Source organism: Cupressus sempervirens, chromosome 8, assembly GCF_028749045.1.
Source record: "Cupressus sempervirens isolate cs-2001-9-10 chromosome 8, ASM2874904v1, whole genome shotgun sequence".
Taxonomy (NCBI): Eukaryota; Viridiplantae; Streptophyta; class Pinopsida; order Cupressales; family Cupressaceae; genus Cupressus; species Cupressus sempervirens.
In genome coordinates, this window is record NC_143125.1 from 157737850 (window position 1) to 157761023 (window position 23174).

General features: G+C 35.8%; 1 protein-coding gene across 3 annotated transcripts; it reads right to left on the minus strand.

Moving 5' to 3' along the window:
- Positions 1-13487: 13487 nt before the first annotated feature.
- Positions 13488-22397, minus strand: LOC149542032 (isocitrate lyase-like). 3 transcript variants are annotated; one of them, XM_089796153.1, is made up of 3 exons: positions 22377-22397; positions 14175-15768; positions 13488-13591 (listed from the first exon to the last, which is right to left on the minus strand). In XM_089796153.1, the coding sequence occupies exons 2-3, from the start codon at positions 15766-15768 to the stop codon at positions 13488-13490; spliced, it is 1698 nt and encodes a 565-aa protein (XP_089652279.1). In that variant the 5' UTR covers positions 22377-22397. The 3 variants fall into 3 exon arrangements, with proteins under 3 accessions (XP_089652279.1, XP_089652280.1, XP_089652278.1); XM_089796154.1 differs by lacking the exon at positions 22377-22397 and adding an exon at positions 20952-20972; XM_089796152.1 differs by lacking the exon at positions 22377-22397 and adding an exon at positions 16853-16882.
- Positions 22398-23174: the final 777 nt, after the last annotated feature.

Genomic DNA, 23174 nt, shown 5'->3' on the forward strand with positions numbered 1-23174 from the left:
CTAAGGGGTCCTAGGAACCCTAAGGACATATTAGAATCGTTCTTATGGGTCAAAGGGGCCCATAGGGGTACCTATGATCCCCTTCGACCTATTAAATGATGACATGTGTTCTTAGGGGTCCTAGGACCCCTAGGTAGATATTAGAATCGTTTTTATGGGTTGAAGAGGGTCATAAATCAACTTATGAGCAACTTTGACCCATATGAACGATTCTAATATGTCCCTAAGGATCGTAGGACCCCTAGGGATATATGTCATCATGTAATGGGTCGAAGGGGGTCATAGCTCAAACTATGACCCCATTTGACCCATATGAACAATTTTAATATGTCCCTAGGGGTCCTAGGACACCTAGGGACATATGTCATCATGTAATCTGTCGAAGGGGGTCATAGGGGTCATAGTTCAACCTATGACGCCCTTGAACACATAAGAATGATTCTAATATGTCTCTAGGGGTCCTAGGACCGCTAGAGACATATGTTATCATTTAAAGGGTCAAAGGGGGTCATAGGAAAACGTATGACCCCCTTTGACCCATAAGAATGATTCTAATATGTCCCCAGGGGTCTTAGGACCGCTAGGTACATATGTCATCATTTAATGAGTCGAAAGGGGTCATAGGTCAACCTATGACCCCCTTTGACCCATATGAAGCATTCTAATATGTTCGTAGGGGTCCTAGGATCCCTAAGGACATATGTCATCATGTAATGGTTCGAAGGGGGTCATAGGGTGACCTATGACCCCCTTTGACCCATAAGAACAATTCTAATATGTCCCTAGGGGTCCTAGGACCCCTAGGGACATATCTTGTCATTTTATGGCTAAAAGGGGGTCATAGGTCATCATATGACCCCGTTTGACCCATATGAAGCATTCTAATATGTCCCTAAGGGTCTTAGGACCCCTAGGGACATATGTCATCATGTAATGTGTCGAAGGTAACCTATGACCCCCTTTGACCCATAAGAATGATTCTAATATGTCCCTAGGGGTCCTAGGATCCCTAGGGATATATGTCATCATTTAATGGGTCGAAGGGGGTCATAAGTCAACCTATGACACCCTTTGACCCATATGAAGCATTCTAATATGTCCCTAGGTGTCCTAGGACACCTAGGGACATATGTCATCATTTAATGGGTTGATGGGGGTCATAGGTCACCCTATGACCCCCTTTAACCCATAAGAACGATTCTAATATCTCCCTGGGGGTCCTAGGACCCCTAGGGACATATGTCGTCATGTAATTGGTCGAAGGGGGTCATAGGTCAACCTATGACCCCCTTTGACCCATAAGAACGATTCTAATATGTCCTTAGGGGTCCTAGGACCCCTAGGGACATATGTCATCATTTAATGGGTCGGAGGGGGTCATAGGTCAACCTATGACCCCCTTTGACCCATATGAAGCATTCTAATATGTTCGTAGGGGTCTTAGGATCCCTAAAGACATATGTCATCATGTAATGGTTCGAGGGGGGTCATAGGTCACCCTATGACCCCCTTTGACCCATAAGAACAATTCTAATATGTCCCTAGGGGTCCTAGGACCCCTAGGGACATATCTTGTCATTTAATGGGTCAAAGGGGGTCATAGGTCATTATATGACCCCATTTGACCCATATGAAGCATTCTAATATGTCCCTAAGGGTCTTAGGACCCTTAGGGACATATGTCATCATGTAATGTGTCGAAGGTGGTCATAGGTCAACCTATGACTCCGTTTGACCCATATGAACGATTCTAATATGTCCCTAGGGGTCTTAAGACCCCTAAGAACATATGTCATCATTTAATGGGTCGAAGGGGGTCATAGGTCAACCTATGTTCCCCTTTGGTCTATATGAATGATTCTAATATGTCCCTATGGGTCTTAGGACCCCTAGGGATATATGTCGTCATATAATGGGTCGAAGGGGGTCATAGGTCAACCTATGACCCCCTTAGACCCATATGAAAGATTCTAATATGTCCCTAGGGGTCCTAGGACCCCTAGAGACTATGTCATCATGTAATGGGTCGTGAACAATTCTAAGACGTTCCTAGGGGTCCTAGGACCCCTAGAAAAATATGTCATCATGTAATTGGTCAAAGGGGGTAATAGGTCAACCTATGACCCCCTTTGACTCATAAGAATGATTCTAATATGTCCCTAGGGCTCCTACGACCCCTAGGGACATATGTCATCATTTAATGGTTTGAAGAGGGTCATAGGTATACCTATGACCCCCTTTGACCCATATGAACGAATCTAATATGTTCCTAGGGGTCCTAAGACCCCTAGGGACATACGTCATCATGTAATATGTCGAAGGGGGTTAGAGGTTGACCTGTGAGCTCCTTTGAGCCATAAAAATGATTCTAATATGTCCCTAGGGGTCCTAGGACCCCTAGGGAGATATGTCGTCATTTGATGGGTTGAAGAGGGTCATATGTCAACCTATGACCCGCTTTGACCCATATGAAGTATTCTAATATGTCCTTAGGGGTCCTAGGACCCCTATGGACATATGTCGTCAGGTAATGGGTCGAAGGGGGTCATAGGTCACCCTATGACTCCCTTTGACCGATTAGAAGGATTCTAATATGTCCCTAGGGGTCTTAGGACCCCTAGGGACATATGTAGTCATGTAATGGGTCAAAGGGGATTATAGGTCAACATATGACCCCCTTTGACCCATAAGAATGATTGTAATATGTCCTTAGGGGTCCTAGCACCCCTTGGGACAAATGTCATCATTTAATGGGTTGAAGGGGGTCATAGGTCAACCTATGACCCCCGTTGATCCATAAGAATAGTTCTAATATGTCCCTAGGGGTCCTAGGATTGGTAGGGACATATGTTATCGTTTAACGGGTCAAAGGGGGTCATTGGTAAACTTATGACCTCCTTTGACCCATATGAACGATTCTAATATGTCTCGAGAGATCTTAGGACCCCTGGGGACATATGTCATCATGTAATGGATCGAACAGGGTCATAGGTCAATCTATGACCCCCTTTAACCCATATGAATGATTCTAATATGTCCCTAAGGATCCTAGGACCCCTAGGGACATATGTCGTCATGTAATGGGTTGAAGATTCTAATATGTCCCTAGGGGTCCTAGGACCTCTAGGGATATATGTTGTCATTTAATGGGTCGAAGGGGGTCATAGGTCAACCTATGACCCCCTTTGACCCATATGAAACATTCTAATATGTCTCTAGGGGTCCTAGGACCCCTAGGGACATATGTCGTCATGTAATGGGTCAGAGGGGGTTAGAGGTCAACCTATGACCCCCTGTGACCCATAAGAATGATTGTAATATGTCCCTAGGGGTCCTAGGACCCCTAGCTATATATGTCATCATTTAATGGGTCGAAGGGGGTCATAGGTTAACCTATGACACCGTTTGACCCAAATGAAGCATTCTAATATGTCCTTAGGTGTCCTAGGACCCCTAGGAAAATATGTCATCATGTAATGTGTCGAAGAGGGTCATATATCAATGTATGACCCCCTCTGACCCATAAGAACGATTCTAATAGGTCCTTAGGGGTCTTAGGACCCCTAGGGACATATGTTGTCATCTAATGGGTCGAAGGGGGTCATAGGTCACCCTATGAGCCCCTTTGACCCATAAGAATGATTCTAATATGTCCCTAGGGGTCCTAGGACCCCTACAGACATATGTCATCATTTAATGGGTCAAAGAGGGTCATAGGTCAACCTATGACCCCCTTTGACCCATATGAAGCATTCTAATATGTCCCTAGGTGTCCTCGGACCCCTAGGGACATATGTCATCATGTAATGTGTCGAAGGGGGTCATAGTTCACCCTATGACCCCCTTCAAACCATATGAAAGATTCTAATATGTCCCTTGGGGTCTTAGGACCCTTAGGGACATATGTCATCGTGGAATGTGTCGAAGGGGGTCATATGTCACCCTATGATTCCCTTTGACCCATATGAATGATTCTAATATGTCCCTAGGGGTCTTAGGACCCCTAAGGACATATGTCATCGTGGAATGTGTTGAAGGTGGTCATTGGTCACCCTATGACCCCCTTCGACCCATATGAATGATTCTAATATGTCCCTAAGCGTCCTAGGACCCCTAGGGACAAATGTCGTCTTGTAATATGTCGAAAGGGTTCATAGGTCATCCCGTGACCCCCTTCGACCCATATAAACTATTCTAATATGTCCCTAGGGGTCCTAGGATCCCTTAGGGACATATGTCATCATGGAATGTGTCGAAAGGGGTCATAGGTCATCGTGTGAGCCCTTTTGACCCATATAAATGACTCCACTAGAAATAATATAGTAAAAATAATAATAATATAGTATAACAATCATATATATATATATATACATATATATATATATATATATATACATATATATATATATATACATATGTATATATATACATATATATATATATACATATATATATATATATACATATATATACATATACATATATATACATATACATATATATATATATACATATATATACATATACATATATATATATATGTATATATATGTATATATATATATGTATATGTATATATATGTATATATATATATGTATATATATATATATATGTATATATACATATATATATATATAATTTATAGATTATAATAATAATAACATAATATATTATATATTATAATTTACATATGATAATAATAATAATAATATATTATAGATTATAATTTATGTATGATAATAATAATAATATGTATTAATAACATATATATAATATATTACGTTATTATATTTAATAAAAATATAGTAAATATAATAATAATATATTATAATAATATATATTATAATTATAGATAATAATAATAATAATAACATAATATATTATTATATATTAATAGATTATATATTATATCTTTACATTATGTTATATATATATAATATTATATTATATTATTATATAATATATAGATTATATATTATTTTATATATAATAGTTATGTTATTATATTATATATTTATAGATTATATATTATATCTTTACATATTTCATAACTCAAATTAGTTATATCACTTACAAATTTGTTTTTCCCTCTAATTTTTGTCCCTTTTCCCTCCATTTTTTATGCCACCGATATCGGATCCGATATCCGATATGAGATCCGATATCCGATCTCATATCGGATATCCGATAAGGCTTGGGCCTTACTTTCCAGGTTTGGTACCTGGATAGGTGAAAAAAAGTCAGAGCGGATTTTGAAGCGCTTTTAGACGTGTTCAAACTCTATTTTTTTCACATTGCCACTTTTTGGCACACCATGATCCTACACATACCCATAAGTCGAGCCTAAAAACTTTAATAGTGATTTTTGATAGGTTGGTGAACCCATTTAGAGGCTAAAAGAGCACTTTGTGCTTTTTTTTTCAAGTTATTCTAGGTCAGTCAACCGTGGTTAATGATTGGTCAAAGGTTGATTCCAGATGAATTTGGTCATTTTTTATCATATTTAGCCTTTAGGAATGATATGAATTCAATTCATGCATAGCTGGAGTCAAATTGCACAATAGTGCAAAAATTTTCTCAAAATTACAACTTTTGCATTTTTCTTACAAAATATGCCAAGAATGCATAACCACTTAAAAATTTGGTTTGAGAAACATCCAAATGACCTAGGGAGAGGCATAAAGGTTGTATATCACCAATTTTAGGGTTAGAGAATCAAAGGAGCAAGTTTTTGGAGCATTTTCTTGTTTTTTAGTGTTTTTATCCATACTTTTACCAAGCAATTTGAAAATTTACATTCATTTTCTTCATTTTGTAAGTTTTAAGCAAGGGTTTTGAAGCATTTTAATGGATTCCTAGCAATCCACAGTCTCTACCTAATCATGGATTTGTGGATAGCTAAAAATAGGTGTAATATGACTATAAATAAGAGCTCCAACCTTTAATCCATGGATGTGATGCTAAAATGGTGAATTAAGGGTTGAGCAAGTGGTTTGTTGAGCCATTCCAAGAGAGGAAAGGGTGCCTAGAGCAACCTTGTGAATGGAAAGACAAGGTTTGGCACCTTAGGTGAAAAGTAGAGACAAGGAGGGAAGGTTTGAACCTGGTTTGAAGGTTTTTAGGAGAATATTTCACCATTGGACAAAGTGGGCAAAAATTAAAGCCCTAGTTTTAAGCCTAAAAAGGAGGGTTTTGTATTTGGGGTAGTTCTGTACAGAACCCAAATGAGATTCTTTGTAATTTGAAATTTGTTCCAAAAGGGTATCTGAATATCAATTTTATTTATGACCTTATTCGTGTCAAATTGGAGAAAATTGCGAAATACTAGTTTCAAAGACATAATTCCACTAGATCAGTTTGAGAAAAATAAGAAGTTGATAAGAAAAAGGTGAAATTTAGTTTGGAGAATGGTCAAACAAGTTGAATCGCATTCCTTGGAAGGTTTTGGACACCATGACTAGAAAAGATCATGTAGCAGGCATGTGGGGGTCTTGGAAAGCCACTAGGGCATCTAGGTAGCTTGTAGAGTGTATTGTGTGGGTTAAGAATTGAAGAGTTCTTGCTTCTCAGAGAAGAAGGACCTAGGTAGGAATCTTTGGAAGATTGAGTTAACCCAAGTTAATTTCATTCTTAGAGTTTGGAGAACACCTAAAGCCTTACTGCATCAAAGTGGTATCAAAGCCTAGATTAAGTGAAGTGTATTTCAAACATAGAGGAATTAGTGTTTGAAGGAGAGGTAGAGGTAGAAAGCATGCCTCCAAGGGCATTGAATATGGATTTTTTTAAGAAGATAGTCCAAGAAATATTGGACTCTCAAACATAAGACACAAAGAGTGAATAGCCTTAGGGCAAGACAAAGGGAAAACTCACTGAATGGGGTGACCTAACTGATGAAGAGGAAGAATAAGAAGAGGAAACAAGTAGTTCTCTAACCCTTGTAGAAGTAGAATCTGATAAGGAACATAAAATGTGTTGGATGCTTTGAGATCTCTTAATAAGGATCATTTTAATGGATTAGCTACCTATCATGGAAGCTTAAATGGTGAAGATCTATTGGATTGGATTGATGCATTCAATAGCTACTTTGACCTAAAAGAGGTGGATGAAGATAAAAGAGTAAGTATTGCCAAGGAAAGATTGAAGGGAGAAACACTAATATGGTGGAATGTAGTGCAGGAAGAAAGAATCCAACAAGGCAAGAAAAAGATCAATTCTTGGGAAAGAATGGTGATCACTATTAAGGCACAATTTTTCCCTAGTGACTATGAAGTACAGATGTACAAGAAGCTGCAAGGTTTCAAACAAAAAGAACTTGATGTAAGTGGATACACTGAGGAGTTCTACAAGATCAGTTTGAGATTGAAAAAGAAAGAAAGTGAGTCGGAGAAGCTAGCTAGGTATTTGAGTGGTTTAAGAACCAACATTCAATATGAGATTACTAGCATGGATCCTAATATAGTGAATATATGTTTTCGGTTAGCTTTAAGATCAAAGGAAAAGATGAGAAGAATAGGGAGTAGCATTCTAGAGGTAAAAATCTAAAAAGTTTTAGAGGAAGAGACTTCTTTAGAAGAGGACATACTAACAATAGTAATAAAGAAAATGTGACACCTAAAGGAAGTAGAGAAATTAGTTTGAGGAATAATAGAGGAAATTATAGGGGAATAAGTCCTTCAAGAGACATATTTGGTGGATATGGAAGAGGAGGAGGTATTGTCTTCATAGGGAAGTGTTACCACTATGGTTAAGTAGGACACATAATGGGAAAATATCCTGAAAGGAGTTCTTCACAAACCATGGATAGAAGAACAACCTTTGTGCAAGAGGATGAGGCAAGTAGTGCTAGTACACCTATTGAAAAAGATGGACCAATACAAGGAGAAAGTCTGATGCTAAGGAGGACTTTACTGAAAGTTTCTTTACCCCAAGAACACCACAAAAAAAGACCTTATTTAGGACCACATGAAATCTCAAGGCAAGTTATGCAAATTTATAGTAGATTCTGGCTCTACGAAAAATATTGTGTCACTTGAAATGGTTGAAAAACTTAAGTTAAAAAGATTACCTCATGCCACACCCTATAAGGTAACTTGGCTCAATGAGGGTTAGCATGTACTAGTAGATGAACAAGCCTATGTAGATTTTTGGATAGGGGACTATAAGGACAAGGTCCTATGTGATATATTGCCAATGGATGCTTTCCATCTTCTCCAAGGACACCATTGGAAAACTCCTTCTCCTAGGAAAATCCTTCCTACTCAATAAGATGGCTATGGATGTTATCTTCTCCTAGGAAACTCCTTCCCACTCAATAACATGGTACTAGAACATGTAAAGGCTATAGGTTCTAGTACCATGTTATTGAGTGGGAAGGAGTTTCTTAAATTCTTAAAGACTGAACCTATTGAAGAAGGGTTTTCTATAGTTTTGAAGCCTAAGGAGGAGCCTAAGAAAGACAAACACATTGAATTGCCTAGGGAAGTGCAACAACTATTAGATCAATATCAAGACATAGTGGTCAGTGAAATCCCAAATGATTTACCACCTATGCAGGATATCAATCATCAGATATGCCTCATTCTAGGGTCTAATCTGCCTAATAAAGAAACATATAAAATGACTCCTTCACAAAATGCAAAAATAGGAAAACAAGTGCAAGAATTGATGGATAAAGGGCTAATTAGGAAAAGTCTAAACCCTTGTGTTGTACCTACAATTCTAGCCCCTAAAAAGGATAGACAATGGAGCATGTACAATGATTCGAGGGTCATCAACAAAACAACCATCCGATATAGTTTTCTTATGCCAAGAATAGAGGATCGGATCTAATGAACTATTTGGGGAAAGCATGTTATTTCTCAAAGATTGACTTGAAATCAGGATATCATCAAATACAGATCAAGCTTGAAGATGAATGGAAAACTGTTGGATATGTCAAAAGTTTTTATGGGTTGGCATCATTATATAGGAAATTCATTAGAAATTTCAGTCATATCATGGCACCTATACTCAACACCATCAAAGGAGGAGTGAAATGCAAGATTGCATGGACATCTAAGGATGATGAAAGGTTTGAATGCTTGAAGAAGAAGGTAGCTGACTTACCTACTCTTAGATTACCTAATTTCCACAAACCTTTCATAGTGGAATGTGGTGCTAGAAACTTGGCCATTGGAGCAGTGTTGAGTCAAGAAGACCATCTGGTTGCTTTCTTTTCAGAGAAACTCCATGAATCTAAGAAAAAGTATTCCACGTATGACCTAGAATTGTATGCTATGGTGCAATCTTTAAAGAAATGGAGACATTATTTTCTTCAAAAAGATTTTATAGTCTATAAAGATAATCACGCTTTAAGCTTCCTTAATAGACAAGACACATTAAGTCCAAAGCATCTCAGATGGGTTGAGTATTTATAGGCCTATACATTCATCATAAAGAATAAGATAGGTACTTCCAATAAGGTTGCTGATGCCCTTAGTAGAAGAGTGTCAGTAGTCCAAGAAGTTCAACTATAAAGTGTGGGATTAGAAGCAATAAAGGAGCAATATGCAACTAGTGTAAAGATTGTGTAGCAACCTACAAGGTTTGCTCTGATTTTTCTAACACATTCCATGTAGATTTTGCTGATTATTTGTTGCAGGATGGTTTTCTTTTCAAGGGAACATAGTTGTGTATACCTCAAGGATCTATGAGGACCAACATCATCAAAGAAAAATACCAAGGTAGTCTTGGAGGACACTTTGGATATGATAAAACATTAGAGTAGCTCAACAGGGCATTTTTTGGCCTAAAATGTATCAAGATGTTAGAACCTTTGTTGAGCAATGTGGCATTTGCCAAAGAGGTAAAGGAACATCATCCAATGCTGGACTCTATCAACCTCTTACCATACCAACTAGGCATTGGGAATGCCTTAGTATGGACTTTGTATTGGGATTACCAAAAATAGTAAGGGGTTATGATAGTGCATATTTTGTAGTGGATATATTCAACATGATGGCTCACTTTATTCCATGTAAAAGCACCAATGATGCCTCATATATTACATGCCTTTTCTTTAAAGAGATAGTCTGAATACATCGATTACCTCTCAGTATCATTAGTGACAAGGATTCCAAGTTTGTTGGTCACTTTTGGAGGATATTATGGAGAGGCATAAAGGTTGTAAGTCACAAATTTTTGGGGTTAGAGAGTCAAAAGAGCAAGTTTTTGGAGCATTTTCTTGTTTTTTAGTGTGTTGATCCATACTTTTACCAAGTAAATTTTGGGTTTCTATAATGAAGTGACTAAAAATAGTTTTGTGCATGCTCTTACATGTCTAATACATTGATTTGAATCAGTACAGCAGGTTTTTTTGAATATTTGCATTCATTTTTTTCATTTTGTTAGTTGTAAGCAAGTACAAGTTTTGAAGCATTTTAATGGATTCCTTGTAATCCATGATCTCTACCTAATCATGGATTTGTGGATAGCTAGGAATAGGTGTATTATGACTATAAATAAGAACTTCAACCTTTACTCCATGGCTGTGATGCTAAAATGGTGAATTAAGGGTTGAACAAGTGGTTTGTTAAGCCATTCCAAGATAGGAGAAATGTGCCTAGAGCAACCTTGTGAATGAAAAGATAAGGTTTGGCAACTTAAGTGAAAACTAGAGACAAGGAGGGAAGGTTTTAACCTAGTTTGAAGTTTTTAGGAGAATATTTCACAGTTGGACTAAGTGGACAAAGAATAAAGCCCTAGTTTTAAGCCTAGAAAGGAGGGTTTTTTTTTTTGGGCTCTTCTATATGGAACTAAAATGGGATTCTTTGTAATATGAAATTTCTTCCAAAAGGGTATCTGAATATCAATTTTATTTGGGGCATTGTTTAGGTAAAATTGGAGAAAATTGCAAAATGACAGTTTTAAAGGCTTAATTTCACTAAGATTGGTTTGAGCAAAACAATAAGTTGATAAGAAAAAGGTGAAATCTAGTTTGGGGAATGGTCAAACAAGTCGAATGAAATTCCTTGGAAGGTTTTGGACACATTCACTAGCAAAGATCTTGTAGCATGGGTGTGGGGTGTTGGAAAGCCACTAGGGCATCTAGGTAGCCTATGGTGTGGATTGTGTGGGTTAAGAATTGAAGAGTTCTTGCTTCTAGGAGAAGAAGGACCTAGGTAGGAATCTTTGGAAGATCCTAACCAAAAACAATGTTTGGAAGGTTGAGTCAACCCCGGTCAATTTTATTATTGGAGTTTGGAGAACACCCAAAGCCTTACTGCATCACCACTTCCTTATCTTAATCCACTTTAGGAATGAGGACTTGATTTCCTTCCAACACCTTATTTTGCATTTGATGAAGGAAAGTTTGTTTAATTTTAGGATAAAGAGGGAGGAAGAAAAACCATTTTATATCCTGCATCATGCCTTCATGTTTAAACTCTATAAATTTCAACTTCCCCTCAACCCATCTCTGTTAATTAATCCCCTTTCCACTATGATGCCCCAAGTTTTCATTGACCCAAACCCTAGATTGGCTTCAAAGAAGATGGACAAAAAGAACCTAGATATGAGGAAAAACATCATCATTATTGACTTTGATACTGATACAAGACGAAGCAATAAAGTTTCTAGGAGATTTAGCAAAAGGCTTAAAATGGAGAAATTTAAGATCCCTCCCAAACATGATGTGAGTTTAAAGTCAACAGCGACTAAAATGAAATCCACTAGGAGGAGGAGGAAAGTTATCCACCTTGGTTTTGGGACAAATGATACTCCTAGTCCATCCCACATTTTGGACAACATGGTAAACAACCCATCTCTAGATAAGAGTGTTGGGGAGGATATCACCTCCCCTATAAAGGAAGTTGCTAAGAGTAGGGGGAAAAAGGGGTGTCACATCCAGGAGAAGGATCAAAGAAAAACTAGGTTGGATAGGCTAGAGAAGTCCATGCATGACTTGGCTGACAATCAAGAGGCCCTATGTTGTAAATTTGGAACCTTTGTTGAGTTTTCTATGAAGTTCATGCATTCAACTGCCACTACTTTGTATTTTTTGTAGGTTGATGAGGAGGAGAAGGAAACGGGGAAAGAAAGTGTTACCACCCACTCCCTCTATAGCTTTTTAGTGGATGATTGGCTTAACATCCTACTAGACAAGCCTATCAAGGAGGAGGAAGACAAACCTGCCATAGAGGACCTAAAGGAGAAAGAAAGGGAGGACCTAGATGAGAAAAAGGAGAACTAGTCCATTTTTCCTTTTTCTATTTGGTTTTTTTATGATATGGTTAGCTGTGAACTTCGTGCCTAGTATGGCATTTTCTTATTGAGGTGGACCTTAGTTAGCTTAATATCAACACTTGTAATTTAGGTTGCTGGTATACATTTTGGTATCCTATGTATGTGGGTGGTCATGTTTATACTGATACTATGAACTGCATATTTATGTTGTTTATTGTTAAGATGTTTTTGATGTCTAGAAAAGGTATTGGTTAGATAGCATGGGGGTAACTACCGGCTGTTCTCCAATCTGTTTACTATGGGCATAGCCCCCCCTTTGACTGCTATTTAATACATCAAAAACATATTAACTAAATACTTAAATTTACATTGTTTTTCATATTCATGAATTATTAGAAATAAAATTAATATCAAATACTATGGCTATAATTATATTAAATATTATAAGTAAAATTTCCCTCCGTGGCATTTATTTTTTTATTTTTTTTATTCATATAGGATATTCTAAAATGAAAAAGAAAAAACATCCTATGATTTTATGGACATGATTCTTAATTTATAGAACATAAAAAGGTGTTTTTTTTAAAATTAATATAATATATAGCATTTATCTCTCCATCTAAAACTCGTAAGAGAAAACCAATAATATGACTCATTAATTTAAAAAACATATAAGGTTTTTAAAATATTTAAATTAATGGAATACATAATTTTAATCTCTTCATAAAAAATTCAACAAAAACTCAACGCAAATATACCATAATATGATTTACTGATTAAAATAATTTACCAAATAAGTATTTTTCATGAACTCACATTTTATAAATGATAATATTATAAAAACAAACTGTTTAAGTTAGCACAAAATAATCAGTCCAGCATTCCACATCAAACCCTAAAGATAACGATTTACATTTCTTACAAACAAATACAAAACACATATAAATTCAATCAAGAAACATAATTCATTAAAATTGTTAACGTCATAGAAAGAGGATGGACTTAGAAAATTATTATAATTGGAAGTCGTCCTTATCAACACAAAATGGCATTAGAATTCACCAAGTGGCTATCTGTTTTGTTGTGGCACCGGCAGAATTCGCCACTGGGCATAAAAGAACAACATTGATAATCGTAGATAAATGGAAGTACTCAACAGGCTTCAATCCAGCCTACCTTTTACATTCTACTACATAGAGACACGGAGAAGAATATCTGAATATGTAAAGCATGTAGCTTGATCATACAAGCTGCCACTCAAATCTTACATTCTGGCTTTGGCAATAATAGTGTGATCTCTACCATTGAGATCTAGTGTGCCTAGATTTCCATTCCAAGTATCCCCTTTGAACTGATCTTCAGTCACTCCTGAAGATGAAGCATGTATAAGATCACACAAGGCCTTTCAGATTATTGAGAAAAAAAAATTACTGAATCTTTTGAAATATGGAAGAAACATGGTAGTCAATTCTTTTTCTATCAATTTGTATTAGGTTTCTAACTTTTTCTATCAATTTGTATTAGGTTTCTAAAATCACAACCTTGTAATGTAATTTTAATATAATATAAGATGAAGAGTTTCTGACAACTTCTATTTAACTATACAGCTTAAATATCTTTCTTTGACTATGGAATGTGAGAGAGGACTCTCTTTCACTATAGTCATATAGAGAGTGTGTATTCTCTTCTAACTATACTCATAGATATAGAAAGTCATAGAGAGTGTATTCTATTTGACTATAGTCATAGAGACTGTGTCAAGGAAATGTAAGATAGATGGTTGTTAATTAGATAATAACTACCCACTTTACATCTCTTCAACCATTTAGTCATGGATAATCACCAAGTGTGATTTGAAATGACCAACTATTGATATTAAAAGAATAACTGAACATTTGTATGATGGCATGATATTTAAAATCTATATTAAAATTGAATTAGAATACATTACCTTTGCCCATGGAAGCAGTTGCAGAAATACCACCTTGCACGGTCTTGAGCAAAGCATCATAATAATTAGCACCAGACCACTTCTGATGGGCAAGTGTATCAACTCCATTAACCCTTTCCTGCCTCTGAATCTGTTGCACATAAGCCAACATACCTCTCTTAGCATAATCTCTTGCAAAAGTATCAATAACCAGTGAATTAGCATGGAAACCAGCGAGAGTGATGAACTGCCAACAAAATCCCAACTGGGCTATCTGTGGAATGAAGTTTTGCATCTGATCATCACTCATTCGAGCGGCATCCCAATTGAAAGAAGGAGAGAGATTGTAGGCCAACATGATCTCAGGGTGCTTAGATTTCACTCCTTGTGCAAACTCGTTGCATTCCACCAAATCAGGGCTTGAGGTCTCCATCCAAATGAGATCAGCATGGGGACCGAAAGCCCAACCCCTCACAACAGCAGCCCTCACACATCCCTGGAACCTATAAAACCCTTCTCTTGTTCTTGGAAGATCCCAATCCCAAAAGACATTAGACACACCCAATCTTTCAGCCAACTCTCTAGCCTCAAAATGGGACAGCCCATCAACCTTATCAAACCATAGATTAATCCTATTACTTTTCTCCTTCTCTTGAATGTTCATGTTTCTAAGGGCGTCCTCTACAACCTCTGAGAAAGTCTTAAGATTTGCCATTCCCATCCATCTATCTTCCACACTTTGCAAGTCACCACCAGTCTTGCCATTTGCCATGGCCTCCCCCAACAGTGCAGCAAGAGGCTTACCCTTAAGTTTAGGGTTAGTGACCCCCAAAATGAAAGGATGGTCCCTCCCATCAACATTGGTCTGAATTAGGGTTGCAGCCACAGCATCAGTTCTAGCCACTAGAACAGTCTCCACACCCATTATATCAAACTGCAACCTAGCAGCAACAAGTCTATTGATGTGCTCTGAAGTGGCAACCAATACCTTCCCTGCCATATGACCACACTTTTTCGTCACTGAAGATTGATCTTCTATATGTACCCCTGCTGCACCTCTTTCCACAAAGAGCTTACAAAGCTTGATTGTTGCAGTTGCACCTCCAAAACCAGTGTCCCCATCTGCAATTATGGGCTTAAGGTAATCAACATGAGGAGTCTTGGCTCTTTCTTCTCTGCTCATGTTCATTCTTGCTTCCTTCTGTTTTCTATCATGGAACTGCTGAGCAAAGAAGAGGTGTTCTACTTTGTTTGGGACAGTGTCGTAGGGATAGTCTGCCAGATCAGGGCCTGGCTCATTAGTGGAAGTATGTGTGGAGGAGCATTGCCATCCAGAAACATAGATGGTGTCCAAGTATTTGGCCATCATGGCTACTTGAACTGGGTCTAGGCACCCAAATGTTCTAGAGGCCGTTCTGTTGGCTTGGTGGGTTTTCAATGTAGTCCATAGCTTCTTGGCCAGGGAGTTTGAGGCATAGCTTTGGCGCATGGTGCCCCTCAAACGAACAACGTCCCTTGCAGTGTATGGTCTCATTGTCAGCCTGAATCGTTCAGATACCCACCATGCTTTCATTTCTGCCACTTCTGCTTCAAACCTTGCTTCCTCCTCCATCATCTGCAAGTAAAAGAAAGCAATTAGCTCAGGACTTTTACCAAAATTGCATGGCATTGTAATCAGAGATTTGTGTTACCTTAGGAGGTTGGGTTCCTCACATTCAACCAATTGCTTTAATGACATCAGGCATCTTATCTTAGTGATTTCAAATTCACATGACTTTGACAAGGTGATAGGAGATTTAGTGGTACTCAAAATTTCTAGTAATCAGAACTTTTACACCTCTAGGTGCCAAAGAAAATAATAATATATAACCGCAACTTCTTTTCCAGCCAATTCTCATAGGGGCTTGAATACTGGACCTACTTAAAAACACAAGCTTTAAGCACTGCTGACACGAGTTATAATAACATTTATTTCCTTACTGATGAGTATCAGATTGTAGACTATTTGATTACGTGACCTAAACTTTTTGTGATTAGTTATTTTTATGTACCTCTAGTTTTCTAACATTGTATTGAAGAATGCATCTTATAAACAATGGAAAGTTAACAAAAGGTGGTTCATAATAACAGAAATCATGACAGCATATACTACAGCCCAAGGCTAGCTGAGACAAATAGCAATATGAACAAAGAAAACTCATGAGACCCACTTTGCTGAATACATTCAAGTTAGCAGGACTCGTCGTTGATAACAAAACAATCATTATAGGTGTGCTTAGCAAGGCTTGAAGTGACAATATTTTCTCTTTACTTTATCATCACTATCTGTAGTTGATAATAATCTCGTTTATTATTCATTTCTTCACTGTAATGAATGAATGTCTCTCTAATGCTCTAAACAAGTTCATATCTCCGTGATTTCTATATCTTTATCTTCTTTGACGGACATTTAAAAAACTACACAAAAGCTAATCAAAACTTAAACAGTAAACCACCTAGCATCACCACTTTAATATCCGGTACTACAAGATCTGAATTCCCAAACGTAAGATCAAGCATTTTCTCAAAGAGAAGTTGTATTTCATGAAGAAACTACCAAAAATAGTTCCAAAAACACATCAGTAACATTCTCCACACCTAAACAAGCATTTTCTCATCTAAATAGAGATCAAAATCAAAGAAAAATGAATCCCACATACCATTGAAGCTGATGCAGAAACATTGTTAGCCATGATCGTGATGATGGCGAAGATGAAGAAGCTTGCCAAAGATGAATTATAACTACACAACACCCAAGTTAACAAACTCTAGCAATCTACCAAAATAATTGATAATACAAAACAAGAAAGATGGTCAGGGAGAATGCAATGATGCATATTTATAACATCCAAAATGTGGATAAGTAAGCAGATACAACGTGCTATCCATCCCCAAATCACACGCAACTCCATTCATTCCTCCACGTAGAAAAGCATTGTTTATTTATTGTTCTCGACGTCCATTTTTCATCTTATTGTGCAATTACTTTCCTTCATCTTTTTGAAACTTGTGTACAAATTCGTTTTGCAAGAATCCAAAGTTATGGTAATCTGGACCAACTCAAGTATTCTATTTTTAGCTCACCATTACAGTAACTACCTCACGAGTTTACAAAAGATTTCTCTATTTAGGGTTTCTTATAACGCTTACTTATCATTTAGATTTGACTCTGGATTTTTGTTTGATGCTTTAAGTGTGAGTGTGCATTTAGTTTAATATAAAACATTTATCGACAGAACTTAAGTTTAATGCATTTAATTAGTTGAGGGGTTTAAAGGGGTATGGTAGAAACTCATGAATTATACTATAAGTAGAATTTGCTATTAAGATTTGATTTTAATGGTGAACTCAGGTATCTATTAAAATTTGTAGTATCTTAAAAGGAAACGATGACAGGTAGTATCTTAAAAAGAAACAATGACAGAGTATAATTTATATATCATATTTAGTGGAGGCCTTCAATCAAAAAGTAAAACTAGTAATTTCATAATTTCTATTTAAACTTTGAAACTTAAATTTGTTGTCTTCTATTAACAAATTTTATTGGTTAACAATATTTTCAATGGTAAGTTCTATTTTAAAAACTTTTGAAAATTCAAATTATTGCAACATAAAGTATAAATTTAAATTTTTCATGGCTTGTTCTAGATTTATGTTTTAATAATCAATATAATTTTAGTTTAAGAGTCATTTTCAAATTGCTGCTATAAAAATTTCAATAAGAATCAAAAACATATTTATTTTATGAAAATTATTGTTGATACTATTCTAATATCATTATTTATATCATACTTACAAAGTATTACAATCAACTTTATAAAAATAATCAAAAACATTCTCTTCCTTAAAGTACAAAAACTTACAAAAGAATAATTAATTTAATGACACAATTTATATTATAAACATTAAAATAATGCTAAGTTCAAACAAGTGCCACATAGTGGCTAGTACTTGTGTTAATAAATAGTTTATAATTATCTTGCATGAAAAAAAGTATGCTTAATTTTAAAATGATAAGATTGTTAACCTCTTATATTACATATATATCAAATGAAATGGTATAAGCATTTTTTATAAAATTGTAAATAGTAGAAGTTAAGACGATACAGAATACTATTTCTAAGTAAAAAATTGAAACAAATTAGATCTAATAAAAATGTTAAAAATCAATTGTCATTTTAAAAATTGTAAATAGAAGCATTCTTGTATTGAATTCTAAAATTTGTTTCATTTTGTTTAATGTTTCAACAGTTTTTTTTGTATAATTACATTGACTATTCTAATTTGTTTCCTAATTGTATATCTCACCTTCTTCACCTATGACTTTTGGGAGATTTTTTCAAGAATTATTTTATTTTATTTTAATAGAAATATCTGTTGTGATGAATCTTCTGGTTCAAACAGTTGTGCTTGAAAAAACTAGAAGCAAAAAAAAAAAAAAAACTCTTCAGTTTTGAAAATGAACACCATTTTAGTTGTGAAAGGCTACAAGTTAACAAAACAATATCAACTGTAACCACATACGAAACAATTGATATTGAAATCCAATTGTTTATCTATGGTTTACTGCAATTTTGTTTTTTAACTTTTTTCAACCATATTTTTAATCAGTTGTTACATGAAAAGATTCTAAAAGTAGTTGTTCTTTGAAATCTACTAAAAGGTTTTAATCATCAAGAAAGGCATCGTCAATGTAGGAGGAAACAATTTGTCATATAAACCTTATCATATCCATTTCTACAATGTAATTATAAATGAAATTATTAACATAATCAATTTAATAACTCACCCAAAAATATGTGACACCAATAGAAAGATAGAAATCTGCAACATAAAACTATTATTTCAGTATAATTTAAAAAAATTATATGAATAACCTTAATTAAGAAGTATACACAATCCTTGGATTCAATATTAGGAATTGAAAAATGAAATCCTCACCTTTGTCTGGAATCTTTTTTTCTCACACCAAAAAAAGCTATCACAATATACTTATAAACAAAACAAAATCTTCTTAAAAAGATTCTAAATGAAAGCAAGAGATCTTAAAAAGAGACATTTCCAATATAAATCAGAAGTTTAAAATTACAACTTTCTTTTAAAAAAATTTACAACTTTCTAAATCTTAAAAATCCTTTAAAATACTGAATTCTTCCTTAAGAGACTTAAGACAAAATCATTTAAACCAATGAAATTGTAGATAAATGAATTTATTTAAAAATAATAATTAAAATATTATAGTTAATAACTGTAACTTTGGTTTAGTTTATAGTAAATGATAATATATTATTTTGATTGGTAGAGCCTTAGTTATTAATTAATCAATTCTAGTCAATGCAATAGTATTTGCCTTACCGGAAGTACTAATAAGAAAAAGAAAGATTATCTATATATCTTTAAATGTTTTAATGTAAACTAAACTTTTGAATGGTTGATTAACCATCTGTTGAACGAGCTCAGTTTGGATTTACATCAGAAAACAAAACATGTATTGTAATCAGTCAAATACAAACGTCGTAGATAGTTGTGGGATAACTTAGTCGCAAAGATTGCTGACATAGAACTGATCAGTAAAGCTTTCACGGATAAGTCTGGAGCCTTGAATAGTTCATAAAATTTAAATCTACACCGCTTTGATCTGTAAAGTGCCACCATAGACAGAGAGTATACTTTTTGCACACTTGGCTCTGGATGCATGCACGACTGACAATATTATTTAGTATTGTAGAAACCAATGTATATCACCTGCAAATGGACCAGATCGGAAGATAAGTTCAATTATTTTCCTAGATATGCGTGTGGAGGAATCTAGTGAATATAGATTATTTTTTTATAACTGCAATCAAAATATACTCTTTGGGACGAAATAATTAAAATTTAGATTAAAATTTGGCAAAGTGGCCGAAGTCATTAAATGTTTTAGTTAAATTAAATTATAAAAGCAAACTACAAAAAGAAACACGCATAGATGAATATCAGCTATGAGAGGATATAGAAAAGTCCATAGAATAGATGAAGCAAAGAAACCACCCAACAACTTTTAAGGATACACAGCTAACCAATAAGTTGAGCCGGTATTTAGAGGTATAAAACTCAGATCACCAATCTGAGCATCAATTTCATGTGATATTAAGGCAACTTGAAGGGATCTTGGTACACATCCTAAAGGGAAGAAACCACCAAGAAACTGAAACTGTTGAAAACTGGAGATTTTTTTGGAGGATGATTTTAGTTAGTTTTTAGTTTTTATGAAAACAAGGAATATACTGAAATATGTAAAAGAATATTTATGATTTAGTTTTATTTTCTTTTAAATAAAATATGTCTAGACACAGGTATATGTTTTTTTGGTGGCTATGAATTCTTTATATTCAGTCCATGTAATCATTTTTAATCGTGCTGTAATAAAAGTTATATTTTCACAATTTTTTCTTGTGTAAAATCTACATTTGGTATTAGAGAACATGAAGACATTAAGGTGTGACAACTATTGATGAGATTATTTGGCTGTATAAGAAGATTAGAGCATGAAAACATGAGAGGCTATTCAATCATATTGCAAAAGAGAAGAAGTGTGTTAAACATGGAAAATTCTTAAGACAAATTTGGTTCTGGTGGAAGAGGAAAATGTGCTTTGCTATGGTTTGTACGGCTTCTGTTTGAATCCTCCTTGGTTTGCTGCTTGTCATATACCACATTTACTGTGGGACTTGTTTTTGTTTATAATGGCTCAACCTTCTCTGGCCCAGTAGTTGATGCTAGTGTTGGAGCTGCTCTTGCTGGAGAGAATGGATCCGTGGAAAAAACACCCACACAAGTTCATACTCAAGGTGTTCCATGAAGTAATTCCTCTCCTGATATTATTTTGAATGCCAAAGAATTTCATAGTGCATGCACTTGGCTAGAACAACAAACCCTAATTGGGTATTTTATGGGTCGCACTCCTTCTGAAAGCATGTTGTGGGAATGGGTTTTAAGGTCTAGATACCTCAAGGTGTCCGCCTTGAAGGAATTCAAAGCCTTACCAAAATCTTTTTTCTTTTTTGTTTTGGCACTCTTGGCCAAGCTGAGCATTGTTTTATTTGAGGTCCTTGGCTTGTCTGATCCTTGCTTATGGTTTTTCAACTTTGGTCACATGATTTTTCTATTTTTGATGACTAAAGGTTAAGGTTGTTGTATGGATAGAGTTCACCAGGCTTCCTATCCTGCATTGGTCCTTTTTGCAAGCCATTAAGAAAACTGTCAGCAAGGTTGTTTGCCTTGAGATAGACAAGTTTTTTAATGCTCAGCCCCAACATAGGGTATGTGTTGAGGTTGACCTCCCCACGAACCTCAAAGAATCATGGAAATACAGATAGGTGGTACCACTTTCACTCAGAAGGTTCTTTACCTAAACCTCCTGGATACCTTCTATTGGTGTTAGTCCATGGACCACAAGATTAGGGATTGTCCACTATTGGAACAGAATTGTCCACCAGTCTTGAAGCCAAACTGGCTCAGGCCACCAAAATAGATGAATGGACTATTGTTGTGAAAAGGGAAAGGGTACCACTATAGCCAAGGCATTCATTACTCCTGGATAATGGTTGTCCTAGTTCAAGCATGGTGTTATCAGAGCCTTTAGTCCCCTTGCTTCCATCATCACTTGTTTCAAACTCTAGTGTTCAAGGGACAGCGAGAGTTCACACTCGTGGCCCTCGCCCTTTGTGGGTTTGAGCACCACAAGTGGCATCGATGATTTCATCATAGCCCTCTATCATTCTCACAGTCTAGAAGGCTATGATGAGGATCGTGATAATGGGGTAAAGATATAGTAGGTCATCTCTGTCATGTCCCCTATTCAAATAATTAAAAAAAATAAACTTTGTTAAGGTAGGCAGGCTCCAAAAAGGTGAAATTTCGGAAAAAGGGGTTAATCTTTGGAAACCAATGGACTAATAAATAAAAATTATTATTAAATTATATTTTATTAACCCCTCTTGGACTTGAGTTAGGGTTATGCCCTCTTTAAAAGGGGTTTGGAGGCATTTTGGGCTCATTCTACAACTTGATTCTTGCTAATTTTCTTGTTGTTCTTCAGAGGCTGCCAAACCTGTGGAGAAGGAGACCCAAGAACGGGAGTTTGCAGGTTTCCAGGAAGGCTAAGGACGGGAGTTTGAAGCCATTCCATGTGCATGCTCATACAGAGTTTGCCTTTGTGCTGAATAGTGCCGATTTGTGAGTTTCCGGGTGTATTTTTGTAAGAGTTTGGTGTTTCCGGTTGAGTATTTCATATCAGTTTTGGTTGCTGCTGTATTTCAGACTTTATGATGTTAAAATAGAGCTGAATATATGTATTGGGTCGTGGTTAAACTTTTGAGATAGTTTATGAGTGTTTTTGTGGTGTTTCCGGGCATTTTTGTGTTAATTTCGGGAGCCCGATTGAGCTTAGTTTGCCCTACATTTGTGAGCTATTGTGTAAGGGCTATATGGATCTGGAAATGTCAATTTGTAGGCTGTTATGCTGCTGAAAGTTCTGTAAAAATTTCCATTTTTAGATTTATTAATAATTTGTGAAGTTGTGAAGCTTTTAGCACTATTTTCAGCATACCCGATTTGGGGTTTCATTGAGAAATTGGTGGATCTTTGTGATATCAGTTGTTTGATTTTAAAAATCTGATTAGAGGTGTGAAATACCATATCCAATAAAAAAAAAAGGGACATTTCAGTGGTATCAGAGCCGTGATCTTGCCAGCCTGAGGGTTTGTAGAAGTTGCATGTCAGTTTTAACAACTACCCAGATCTTGCATGTCAAGTTTTGATAACTACCCAGATCTTGCATGTCATATTTTATGATTGCATGCAACTAAGTGAAAGAGAAAAAAGATATTTGCAGCGAGAAAAGAATAAAGGAATTTTGATCAAACCCCCAGTTGAAAGCAAAAGTACAAAATCCAAGGAAGAAAAAAGTATGGCTGATCCAGATGAGATGGCAAAGAAATT

Bases quoted from the DNA above. Each gene is read 5' to 3' on its own strand.
- LOC149542032 (XM_089796152.1), bottom strand. The intron at 13,592-14,174 runs GTAATGTATTCT...CTTCATCTTCAG, and splicing joins AACTGCTTCCATGGGCAAAG to GAGTGACTGAAGATCAGTTC.